This window comes from Taudactylus pleione, unplaced genomic scaffold, assembly GCF_031769625.1.
Source record: "Taudactylus pleione unplaced genomic scaffold, aTauple2 ptg000019l, whole genome shotgun sequence".
Taxonomy (NCBI): domain Eukaryota; kingdom Metazoa; phylum Chordata; class Amphibia; order Anura; family Myobatrachidae; genus Taudactylus; species Taudactylus pleione.
The window spans coordinates 6,305,938-6,319,600 of NW_028284421.1; the positions used below are offsets into that span (position 1 = coordinate 6,305,938).

A 13,663-nucleotide genomic window follows, 5' to 3' on the forward strand; every position below is an offset into this window, starting at 1 on the left:
TTTTTTTGGTTTGGACTGGAGTGTACTTTCGGGGGTTACAGCACCCTTAACGGTCAAGCCAGCCGGCCCTTTACTTATGACACAGGCGCACGCTTGGCACTACTTTGTTGATGCACGTGCGGCTACTGCGCACACAATTCACAAACACAGAAAATAATTTTTTTTTGGTTTGGACTGGAGTGTACTTTCGGGGGTTACAGCACCCTTTAACGGTCAAGCCAGCCGGCCCTTTACTTATGACACAGGCGCACGCTTGGCACTACTTTGTTGATGCACGTGCGGCTACTGCGCATACAATTCACAAACACAGAAAATATATTATTTTTTTAGCACTTGGGGGGAGCACCCCTGATGGACAGAGCACCCCCTGGACAACACTACAGCACCCCTTTAGGACTGGGACACTGCACAGGACTTTGGAGTGGACACAGCCCCTATGGAGAACTGACTGCACAACACAGTCCAGCCAGCCCCTATGGACTTTGAAGTAGTGGACACAGCCCCTATTAACAACAGCAGCACAGCACAACACAGCCAGCCCCTATGGACTTTGAAGTAGTGGACAACAGCAGCACTACACTACACAGCACTAACTCCCTCCCTCCCTCTTCACTGTCCACAGCCGAGTGAGAAAATGGCGCCGACGCGGGTACCTTATATAGGATCCAAAACCCGCGAGACTCGGAAGGCGGGATGATGACGTTTTGCCTCGATGTCAGATCCGAGTCAGGCGGGAAAAGTCGAGCCTGACTCGGATCGGACTCGGATCGGGGGGGCTCGGGGGGGTTCGGATTTCAGAAATCCGAACCCGCTCACCCCTAATTAATACCTTCTAAAGAGTGTAGAAGGGTAGAAGTTGTCTATTGCAACCAATCAGCTTCCACAGTACCTCACATTTTATAGAATGTACTTGATAAATAGAAGATAGCAGTCGATTGGTAGCCTATGGGCAACTTCTCCACTTGTCTACTTTTTAGAAGGTTTAATACATTTCCCCCATAATATCCTATTTCTGCTATGTTCCAGAAGAGAATTAAAATTAATATTTATAGATCCTAATATCACAACTAGTTTTGGACAAAGGGCAATAAAACATATGTAAAACTAATAGATTAGCATATCAGCACAACTTTTACTGTGATATCACTGAGGAATAGGGTTTGGGGAAAACAAAATAGATTCACATGATTTTATAAATTGTCAGCTCAATCTTTGGCTGATGGTTTATCTTCCAGCTATCCCCAGGGAGCAGATTTTACAGATGAGAATGTGAATGCGATATTACAATTTCTCTGTATTATTTCTGTTTTACTTTAAAACTGTTTTTCATTTAAGTTTCAGCATGCCAATTTGTTATCACCAATTCTATTCACTTAGCATTGTGATGTTTTGTCATATTAAACTCCAATTAACAATATTTTGACCATGTGTTATTAAAAATATTCATGTCAAATATGCTTGACTTTTATAAGTCAAGCTTAATGGAGGAACATATTTTTGGTTAAGAGAAACTGACGATTTTGGACTGCGAATATATTTTATATACAGTCAGCCAGGGAGTAACCAAAGACTTCCCAAGAGTGTCAGCTCTTGAACTACATCTCAGTGGTTACAAGACTTTGGGGTATATTTATCAAAGTTCGATTTTGCATTCAATTTTATATTTATTCAGCTCACCTGAAATCGAATCAAATTGAATGCAGAAATCCCTGTCAAAATCCCACATTTACTAAATACCGATTTTGGAAGCCTTTTTTAAATCAAATTTAATTTGGTTCGATTTTGCATGTCCATGTCCAAATCGAACACAGAATCGAACACAAAATCACCAAAATAATAGGCCTGCTTCATGCTGGAATTTTTAGCATGTGCAGTTGTGAATTACACAGATGCATGCACAAATCAGTGAGATCTGTGTATGCTTTTGTGTGGAAAAAAGTTAAAAGTAAGGTGATAAAATAAAAAAAAATATGTGGAGTCCCCCCCTAAAAGCACAACCTGCACCAGGCTTTTCTGAGCCGGTCCTGGTTGTGAAAATACGGGGGACAAAAGACGTAGGGGTCCCCTGTATTTTCCAAAATTAACACCGGACTCTTTCTAGCGGGGGTGTAATGCCACATCCAGGGTACCATTTCACCGGGTGCCCCGGTCAAAGCATTATACCTGACCATTAGTCAGCCCAGGACGGGGATCCCTGGGGAGGTGGGGAGCACCCCAATAAGGGGTTCCCCCTCTCCAAGGCACCCCAGGCCAGGACTGTTAGTCCAGGGCTATCCCCGGCACCCCTGGCCAGTGGGTGCCGGGTTAATTGTGTGTAAAAATAACATTGTCTTTTACAGGGGAACTAGGAGGTCTCAGCAAGCCTCCCCCGCATGCTGGTACTTGGAGTACCACAAGTACCAGCATTCAAGGCATTAATGGCCCGCTGATACCTCTAGTTCACCTGCAAAAGAAGTATTAAAATAAACACAAGACACACACCGTGAAAGTAGAACTTTATAACACTCCAACTCACAAATACTCACCTACTATCCCTGTACATGTCCTCTTGTCCATGTAGGCATCCACGTCTTCCAAAAATAAAAAAACAAGCAAAGTCCAGACCCACGGGCATAAGTACATTCCTCTAAGGACAGTACTTCCCGAAAGTCAGCTCAGCCGTGGCATTTCACTTAGAAATGCATGGGTGAGCGTTCATTGGCTGTGAGAGGCAAGCCTCCGCCTCTCTCAGCCAATGAATGGTTCTCACCATTGAAGTTCCTTTTCAAATCGAATATTAGCAAATGTGGGTTCTGTATGTACTGTATATTGTAAAAGTGCTGATGTTTTGCCGATGTTAAGTTGGATTTGAGTGGGAATCGGTTTTATGTTCAATTTGACATTCGGTTTTGCCTTTAGTAAATCTCTAAAGGCAAAGTTGAATGAGAACTGAATGCATATCGAATGTGAAATCATACAAAACTCAAAATCAATCATTAGTAAATGTACCCCTTTGTGTTTAATAGTGGTGTGAGATATAATTTTAGTCATTTCTAATCAGACTGGTCACTAGATGGTTTTGCTTTACAAAAGCTGCAATTTGCATCTAACTACATGAAGGTCATTGGGCCTGATTCAGCTCGAATCGCAGCTGCGTAATCACACGCAATAAATCTGCGAAAATATGCTAATGTCTGCCACCGCTCAGCCAGCATAGAGACTCCCACTACTGCCTACTCACACGTAATACCTCACAGTCCTGTATATACATCAGTAACATCGGCCCCTCACACAACGTTACAGCAGGTCTGGCCTGTCTCAGAATTTGCAAGTCTCGTCGCACGCAGTGAGTACTCAAGCTGTGTAGGCAATCGCAGTGGCTAATTTATGCATGCCCATGCAACGGCGCTCAAACAGACAGGCACGCCTGCGTTTCTGCAACTACTACCATGTTGCCACCCCCAAATGCTCATGATCTGTCACTCACTCTGCGATAGATTCCACAGTAATCGCAGTGCGATTGCCGCACACGCGCAGTGCGGTGCATATGAAAGCGAAGTATGTAACAATCGGCCGATCTGCGCAGTTGCAATTGCGGTTCATGCTGAATCAGGCCCATTGTGCATTAGAAAAAGCACCCAGGTTCAGACATTCTGATCCTGTCACTATGTTTTGAGAACTATCTCTATAGTATTCAGTGGCGCCACTATGGGTGGTGACACCGAGTGCAGCATGTAAGGCATACATGCCGACAATTCACTCCCTCCTTCCGGGAGGGAGCTGTCAGGCTTCTCGGCGGGGGGCGGGTTGCAGTGAAAAGGGGGCGTGGCCAGGCGATGATGAACATTTTGGGGCAGAGCATGGGGGTGTGGCAGCACGATCGCGTCATCGCGGCTCTGCCCCCTCTTCACAATGCCATTTTTAAAGGCATTGTGAGGCAGGGGGCGGGGCCGTGATGACGCTATTCAGCGCGAATCACGTCACTGGCCCCTCCGCTGCCGGGATTTTTATGGTGAGTGAGGGGGGGGGGGCGGACGGGTCGCTGGTGCCCGGGAGACTTGCCTGCCTTCCTGGGAGGTCGGGAGCGGCACCCGATTTTCGGGAGGCTCCCGACCAAATCGGGAGGGTAGGCAAGTATGATGTAAGGACTCTTCGTGGACTCATGCTCTACTTGGTGACACCACCTGAGGAGGTGACACTAAAGTAGCAGAGCAGGTTTGCTATTTTGGTGTGACTCCCATAGATGGTGTCACCTGGTAGGGCCCGCACCCCCTGCATCTCCCTAGTGACACCACTGATGGTATCTTTGTAGTATGCTTAGTTAGCACAGTTAGCATTAGAAGTAATAATCACTTGAATAAAATGCCAGAATAACAAATCTCTTATTACTAAAACAAATATAGATAAAATAAATTCTTGAATAAAAAATGGACATCAGATATTTCAAATACCAGAGCAGATCTAATGCTATAGGCTTCATTTTAGGCCAATTAACTATTTTTTTCTCTGAACCTCAATTATGAAGCACATGTGACATGCTCTGCAAATTTTTTCTAAGATCATATCTATGTTCTGCTTTCAGAAGAAGCCTCCATAAATTAGTATTGCACCGAGGTTTACAGAGTGGTGGATAAATCTGAAGAGGTGCAGTGTTCAAAACATAAATGTCACACATCAAGGCCAATCCTCCTCACTTTGTAACAATCCCTTTCATTGAAATATATTATAATACTCTGTTCTTATTCTAAAACACTCATTAACCTAATTTATGGCTTAAATAGGGTGAGGGTACATTAGAACTGTTCTTATTAAAATGGGCAAAGTGCACCTAGAAATGCACCTCTCTTCCAAAGGGAGACTGGATGGTGAAAAATATGTCCTACTTAAAGTAAAGGATAGCCCAGATGTCCACCAGCTCAGAGCTAGTGCAAAATTGTTTTATGGAGTGAAATTGATCAGTTGGCCCTCAGAATTCCTAAAAATTGCTCTACAAAATAAAATCTAATTTTTACAACTAGGCACATCTATACATGTATTTTATACTTGCAGAGAACCACTGCCAAAGAGGACTTTACGCCATGCCTCGGACATGTTACTCATATTGATGAGACCTCCTACTATGTAGGAATAAATAAAAATAAAATCTTCAAAGCCCCCAGAAGACATTTAAAACTAGGCTAATTATAGCATCACAGAGCACCATTAGACACCCCAAGGCAACATACATTCTATAGCATTATGTGACACAGTGGCAGCTTAAAGCTAAAATTTATCTCTGTGGACTTTTTATTTGTGAAACATGCAACATACACTCAGATTAGCAACTATAACTCCGAACTTATATCACATCAATAGCTTTATACCGTTTTCCAGAAGGATAATTCAAATTCGTACCTTTACTATTTTCATGGGATTATTCTGTGATTAACAGTGATGATGAGTTTGGCGATGGTTGTGGGTAGGGTGCTTGCTAAAGCGTAGAAGTTCCTCAAGTTCCTCAAAAGCTGCAAAACACCAGAAAAGCCCTTGATGATTAGAATTAAAATCCCTAACTATGGGGCCTATTCATCATAACTAAAACAACGATGGAGTTAATTAGGTTTAGAACTCGCATGGAGTTCTACCTAATTACCGGAGGAATTCATCATTCTTCCTCTCCATCAGTATCTATTCCGAAAAGCTGTAAGTTTTGCGATGACAGCTTTTCAGGAAATACTGTATATACTTTTCCATATCTGCTCTACCTTACCGCAGCTGTAATCAGTGCTGCGCATGCGCTGTTACATCCGTAAAACCAGCACATGCGCAGCACTGTCTACAGCTCAGGTAATTCTGTGCACCCACCCCTAACCCACCCTCCCCCATCCGCTCACCTTTCCACCGTCCCCGACTTACCTGGCCGCTGCAGCCACCACCGGCTCCGTCTGCTGTTCTGACACTGTTCTCTAGGCAGAACACAGTAAAGTTTAGAAAAAAAAACACGTCGTTTTATTTTTCTAAACTTTACTGTGTTCTGCCTGGAGAACACGTGTCAGAGCAGCCACCGAAGCCAGAGGAGAGACCAGGGAATGCCGGAGGGAGCGGAGGAGGACCTGCCCATGCTGATCCATGTAAGTATAACCTGCTAGCTATACGCCACTTCACAGTGGGGTATAGTACAGGTTGAGTCTCCCATATCCAATATTCCGAAATACGGAATATCCGAAATACAGAATATATTTAGCATGACTGAGAAAGTGAAACCTTTGCTTTCTGATGGTTCAATGTACACAAACTTTGTTTAAAGCACAACATTATTAAAATGCAGTATAAAATAACGGTCAGGCTCTGTGTATAGGGTGTTTCATGTATGTACACAAACTTTGTTTAAAGCACAATATTATTAAAATGCAGTATAAAATAACCTTCAGGCTTTGTGTATAGGGTGTATATGAAGCATAAATGAATTTCATGTATGTACACAAACTTTTTTTGATGCACAAAATTATTAAAAATATTGTATAAAATGACCTGCAGGCTGTGTGTATAAGGTGTATATAGAACATAAATGCATTATGTGTTTATAGTTTATACGGAATATTCAGATATCCAAAATACCCCTGGTCCCAAGCATTTTGGATATGGGAGACTTAACCTGTAACTCCATCAAATTCCAAAAATACATAATTTTCGGAATTTGATGAATAGCCTAATTTCCATATCCCCATACTAATGTATGGGGAGTGTGGAAATTAACGCAGGTGGACTTAACCAGGAGATATCAGTGATCTCTCTTGTGTTAAGTGTCTTCATGAATACTAAAATAACAGTAATTAAGGAAAATGTCCTTAAAAACGTTAGTTTAGTGTTGATGAACAGGCCCCAATGTCACATTTCATGCCATCCAGGCCTAAAGTAAGGCTTTTCTGTTAGTGGATCTTTAGAACAGAGGGCCTGATTCAGAGCCGGACACTATTTGCGCTCGCTCGTTCAGAAAAAGGGGCCGGCTATTTAAATTGAGCGCTCACTGTTTGCGGTCTGTTGACGCCTCTATGTCTGAGCAAGTGAACGAAACATGCGCTCGCTATTTTGTAAAGACGCCCCCCTGGCCGCTCGCATCCTACGTCATCTCCGCTATTTATTAGATTAATTGAGTACATCGAAAGGCGTCTGAACTGCTCGCAGAGCTTGTGGTAGGATTTTCCTACCGCAATCATGCGAACAGTTCAGGCTAAGAAACAACCAAGTGACGTGATCGATGACGCTGCTTTGTTAATTATGCACACCCTTAAAACGCCCGTTTTGACCTTTTGGCACGCCTGCGCTCGGATCACCACTCCCCGTTTTCAAGCACCTTCCCCTGTTACCACCCACAAACGCCTCATCCTGTCACTGAAATTAGCAGGCACTCGCTATTTTGCGAGCGCTCGATTTCCGACCGCACTGACTGGTTGGCCCATGCACATTACGACCCATACGCATGCGCAGATGTGCGAACATCGCTCGGAGCGAACGAGTGGCCGCTTACGAGCGGCTCTGAATCAGGCCCAGAGATCAGACATATAAATCCATAGCCATTTACAAATATTGATACAAAAGAAGAAAGAAGAGAGCAGCACTGTATACAAACAGTGTCAGACTGGGGCATAAAGGTCCCACTAGGTAATGCAGTGGTAGGGGCCCAAGCTTAAGGAGTCTGGCCAGCCACGAGAGGGGTCCAAAACAGATGGACTTGGCCAACCATTATAGAGGACATGCAAAGAACGGAATCTGTATGATTTACCGCCGGACGCATGTCCGGCGGTTGGAATCCCGACAGCGGCTGCCCGACATGGGTGAAAATCCCGATCGTCCCTAAGGTAAGTATTGACTAACCTGATTCCCTCCCCTAACCCTAACCCTCCCTTAGGGGGTGCCTAACCCTAATCTTCTTCCCCAGTGCCTAACCCTAATCCCCCCTTCCCCGCTGCCTTTACCTAACCCCCCTTCCCCTAGCCTAAACCTAACCCTAACCCCCCTTTCCCTAGCCTAAACCTAACCTCCCAGGGGGGGGCTAACCCTAAGTTCCCCCCGGAACCCTAAACCTAACCCTCCCCCCCCCCGCGGCTATCCGCGCTCGGTACCTGGCGTCCCTTCGATCTAGATGCCGGGCGCCGGTCTCCCGGCGTCTGTAAAATGACAGGCGTCTAGATTTAGACGCCTGTCATTTAACCCTCGCTGGGAATAAGCAGTCGGGAAGCCGGCTGTCGGGATTAGGTCCACCAGCTTCCCGACTGCATACCGCAAAGAACAGGGCCCCTTTATAAAAGAGGGTACATGGGTGTGTCAGGACCACCCACTTTAATTGGCAGGAGGGCTAATCTTGGTGTAGTTTCCATAGAAACAAATCAAACACCCAAGTTCATCCATGATCCTGCTCCACCATTAGAAATGTGGGGGGGGGGCCTTCAAGGAGAATTTTCCCTGTATCCCTATGGGCCAGTCCAACCCTGTATACACACACACACACACACGCACACACACATATGTATATAGTACTGCTCTCTTCTTTTGTATCACTTTATATTTATATAACTCTATTCAGACCCCACATAGTCTGTTTTGAATAGAAGTTGTTATAGTTACAATTTATTTATCATCTTGACCCCTATTTGTAGAGCTTTATTTGTTTCCATATACAAAGATGTGTTACTTTTCCATCTTTTATTTTTTCCAGGAACACTATATAACCATATAGGCCTGCACTATGCTGAAATAAAATGTTTTAGTGAAGCTGAAAAGTGCTTTATAGAAAGTATGAACCTGTGTAGTGGGAAACAATTTTCGATAAGAAAAATGGCTGTATTACTCCAAAACCTGGGAGCCGTTGACAACGCTCTTTACCAATATGAAAAATCACTCAGGAGCCATGCCGAAGCAGCAGATATGTACGGTAGGGTATTATACTCATTATGTGTATTAATTAAAGCAGTCTTGCAGATCAATCGATATTTCCATTAAATAGCTCTTTACTCTTTTCTTGAGTCATTGGCCAATAAACAATTTTTTACATCACAGTTTTAAAATGATGTATTGGCACTAAGGATAAAATTAAGATTCTGAAATGAATACATCAGATGAATGTTGCCATCACAGTCCCCAAATTAGTGTTATGAATGACATTAAGCTTGCTGATTTTCAGAGAATCCTGAATAACATTTAAAGAAAATTAAGATTCTGTTCACTACTTTTTCTAATTCATCTGAATCAAATTAATTTTGAATTAATTGTCCTTGTAAACATCATTTCCAAATGAAGCAGGTTTCATAGAGGGAAGAGTAGAAGTTGCTATGCAGAAAAGATCTGGCCACTTCAAACAGGCATAGATGGATCAATGACAATCTGACAATGCACATATATAGGCCCAAATTCAATTAGCCATGGGTTCCATAGGGTCTCAATAAGAGTTGATTTTAGTGTACAGGCCCCTAGTAGCATAATTGCCTACCTTTGCTGTCTCTTCCCCGGGAGAAGCCCTGGGAGGAGAGGCAGGTGGGTGGTGATGGGGGCTGGGCCTGACAATTCATGGCATTAAGCCACGCCCCCTCACGGTAAAATGCCCGCTTTTGGCTTAAATAGGAGGTGGAGCCAAATGGCCAAATCGCGTCATTAAGCCCCGCCCCCTGCATGGACAGCCGCGATTGCCGCGGAAATTCTCCTAATTCTGCCCACTTCACTAGGAAGTGGGAAGAATGTGGGAGAAATGCCTACCCTTCCCGGGGTGTGAAAAATCGTGAGCCTCCTGCGAAAACCGGGAGGGTAGGCATGTATGCTAGTAGGTGAAAAGTAGGTAAAGATCCTTATTTCAAGGTCAAAATGATACTGTACAAAGGGCCTGAATCAGAGATGGATGGAATTGCAGAGCCGCACACAAGCAGCTTTGGAATTCGGTCCGTCTTAATGCAAATGCAGATAGAGGTGTCAGGCACCAAATTGCTGCATTTACGAGCACCATCGCAACCATTGCGACAATTGCTTCTTTGGTTTCATCTCCTGCAGCCTGACTGGAGGCTGGTCATTTCAGAGGCCTTGGTCTCGTCCCTACTGGAAAATGGGGGCAAATCGTCCCCATTTCGGGTAATGGTGACCATTCACGTCCCCGCTCCACCCCCCCAAATTCTGCAGCATGTCAATCATGCTGTGGCATGGGGGAGTCTGCGGATGTAATCACAGGACCCGCTTTGCACATGTACAGAACAAGTCCTGCACAGGCGGAGACCCCCTAACCACTGGATGAACGAACATCTCGGAATCAGGCCCAGAGTCTCTGGCACACCCCTCCCAATGAATAATCATGCACCTGGAGGAATTTAAATAGCATAATTTGGCCAATAATGATATGTCATTTGTCAGGTGATTTTCTGAAAAAGCTCAAAAAGGGTTGAACTATATGGGACATATTTTGTGGTGTTGTATAGATAGAGAAATAGGTTTTTGAACTTGCAGATTGGAGTTGCAAGTGTTTTTTCCCAATTTTCTTTTTATAACTTGCTTACAAACAGTTAAAAATCACATTACATGCATTTGTCTGTAATCCAAAATAATCTATAGATTTTAATTTGGTGAAAAACACTTGCTTACTATAATTTGTTAATTTAAAAAAAGGTAAAAAACAGACATTTTTACACCTTTTAAGAACCTAACATACTTTGCTTATGACAACTAACATACTTTTATACTGTTATGTAATCTTATTTGCCAATTTTTATGGGGTTCAGGTTGATAACCCCACTTTTTTATGCACTTAGAATTAACATGCGACACTGATGTGGGTGCTGCAAATAAGCTTTTACAATTGAATTGACTGGACTTAACACACAAAGGGGTCGTTGTCCTGATGCAGAAAAAATTTGGAGCCAATCAGATGTCTCTCTGATGGTATTGCATGATGGATAATGTATTTGCCTGTCTTTCTCTGCATTGAGAACACTATTAATCATGACCAAATCCCCAACTCCATTTGCTGAAATGCAGCCCCAAACTTGCAATAAACCTCCACCATGCTTCACTGTTGCCTGCAGACACTCATTATTATACCGCTCTCCAGCCCTTCGGCGAACAAACTGCCTTCTGTTACAGCCAAATATTTCACATTATGACTCATCAGTCCAGAGCACCTGCTGACATTTTTTGACCCCGGTTACTATGTTTTCGTGCATAGTCACTTGGCCTTGTTTACATATCGAAGGTATGGCTTTTTGGTCGCAATTCTTCCATGAAGACCACTCCTGACCAGACTTCTCTGAACAGTAGATGGTTGTACCTGGGTACCACTGGTTTCTGCCAGTTCTGAGGTTATGACACTGCTGGACAGCCTCCGATTTCGAAGGGAAATAAGCATGATGTGTCTTTCATCTCATGCACTAAGTTTTTTTGGCTGACCACTGCGACTGCAGTCCTCGATGTTGCCCTTTTTTTTGTGCTTCTTCAAAAGAGCTTGAACAGCACATCTTGAAACCCCAGTCTGCTTTGAAATATTTGCCTGGGAGAGATCTTGCTGATGCAGTAATACTAACTTGTATCTTAATGCTATGCTCAGTCTTGCCATGGTGTATGACCTGTGATGTGAAACTGTCTTCCACAAACTCACCTTTATAGCAGAGTTTGGCTGTTCCTCACCCAGTTTTAAGCCTCCTACACAGCTGTGTTTCAGTTAATGACTGTGTTTCAACCTACATATGAAAATTATGATTATTATCACCTGTTTGGTATGATTGGTTAATCATACACCTGACTATAATCCTACAAAATCCCTGACTTTTTACCTAGAAGAACTGATGCTGTTTGGTCTCACCAAATATTGATTTGATTTAAATTTATCGTCTGTTCATTCACTTTGCACTTTGTTAATTCATAAAAATAAAACTATTAATACTTCTATTTTTGAAAGCATTGTTACTTTGCAGCATTTTTTCAACACCTGCCTAAAACTTTTGCACAGTATACGTGTGTGTGTAAAAAGGGTACATAATGCCTGTCTGTCGTATTTGCCATACTTATTTCTACTGTATGATATTTAGTACCCAGGGGGGAGTGCCCTTGTGTAAGCATTTCTGTATAGTTTAGCCCAATATTGTGGACAAAAATATGTTTATTCTCTGCACCAAGAAAGAGAACCAAGGGACTGGAGAGGTTATAAAAAGCCCAGCTGCGAGATCATTGGTGAGGCAGCAGCAGGTCACATGAATCAGAACTTGCTGGAAGCAGCTGCAGGTGGCTGCGTTGGAGTGTAAAGCTAGGTACACATTTAACAATGTGTATCCAGCCGACATGTCGTGCGATTGGATCCAGCTGGGGTCTCGCCATCGTAAAGTGCATACACATGGCAGCATGGCCCTCGCTGACAATTTTGCCCATTGGACCTGCATGCATGCGGGAGCGCGCATAGTCAGTGACATTGAATGATCGGATATCATATCGTCTAGTGTCTACCGGCCATTAGGTCAATTACTAAGGGTCCTGAGATAATGGTGAGGAAGGAGCAGAAGCTGTGCTACGGGTGCTTTCTGTGAGAGCAGCAGTATGGAACAGCAGCCCAGCCCATCTGGCTGTCACTTCAGAAGAGGTCTGCAACATCACACCATCCACACCTCCTTTCAGTACATTCAGCCTATTGAACATAGGGCCAGATTTGCGACCGGGTCGATGGTGGCCCACAGCGCATGCGTACGTCGGAGCTGGCTAGTGATGGGCAATCCGTCGCTCCGAGTCTCGCACCAAAGGGGGCGAGCTGTCGATGTTGAGTGACAGTTCGCTCCCTTTGGTGGGCGGGCCGGGGGGGTGGCTGCCCAAACTGAGGCGTTCCCATGAGAACGCCTGCCATTTGGGGACGGCCCCACTAACATCATGAGTGATGTCAGTGGAGAGATTCCGGCTCTGTTAGAGCCGAAATCTCTCTGGGGCTTGCGGCCACGATACCCTAACACAAGGGTCTCGTCGCAAGCCCGATGGTCGCAATGGTCTTGACCATCGCGACCATCAACCTGGCCACTCGCTACAGCTGTGGGTGGTCACCCACAGCTATACGAGCGGCCAGGAGGCCGCACAAAAAAAAAACGCCCTGATTCAGAGCATCTGGCTCTGAATCAGGGCCATAGTTCCCTCTACTGATGTGAAGTACAGGGTGCAGAATAGCTTAGAGTAAGTGCAGCCCCCAGCCCTTCTCACTGCAGGATCGTGGTATACAGGGCTCATGTTTACCTGCATGGTCAACGCAGCTATAGTGAAGAGAGGCAGCTATGAAATGTGTTAGAAGTAGAGATGAGCTGTTCCGGTTCTCCGAGAACTGAGCCCACCCAAACATAGGGGATCCAAGTAGGATCCGAGTCCGGCTCGGGTTCTCCCGCTAAGTCGGAAATCAAAACGAGGCAAAACGTCATCATCCCTCTGTCGGATTCGCGCTCTGTGCTGGTCTGTCTTTTCAAGGGTGCAGTGTTATCGGGCTGGGGCTGCAGTACATAACGGGGAGGGGGGCGCGGTTAGCTGGATCACTGTTGTCTTGTCAATCAAGGGGCTGGGGTGGCTGCAGTACATAAAGGGCTGCTGCTGTGTTTTCCATGAAGGGGCTGGGCTGCAGTACATAGAAGGGGGGGGGGGGGTGCTGCTGTGTCACTATTATCCTGCCAATCAGGGGGCCGCAGAACACAAAGGGCTGCTGCTGTGTTCT

The 13,663-nt window shown here is 44.6% G+C and overlaps 1 protein-coding gene across 1 annotated transcript in view; it reads left to right on the top strand.

Annotated features, from left to right (window-relative positions):
• The window catches only part of LOC148540302 (uncharacterized), a 181,211-nt gene that overhangs the window by 16,353 nt on the left and 151,195 nt on the right, over positions 1–13,663 (top strand). The window contains exon 2 of the mRNA XM_088443136.1: positions 8,675–8,890. Within this exon, the coding sequence (XP_088299262.1) occupies positions 8,675–8,890 (216 nt within the window). The remainder of the gene's footprint in view (positions 1–8,674; positions 8,891–13,663) is intronic.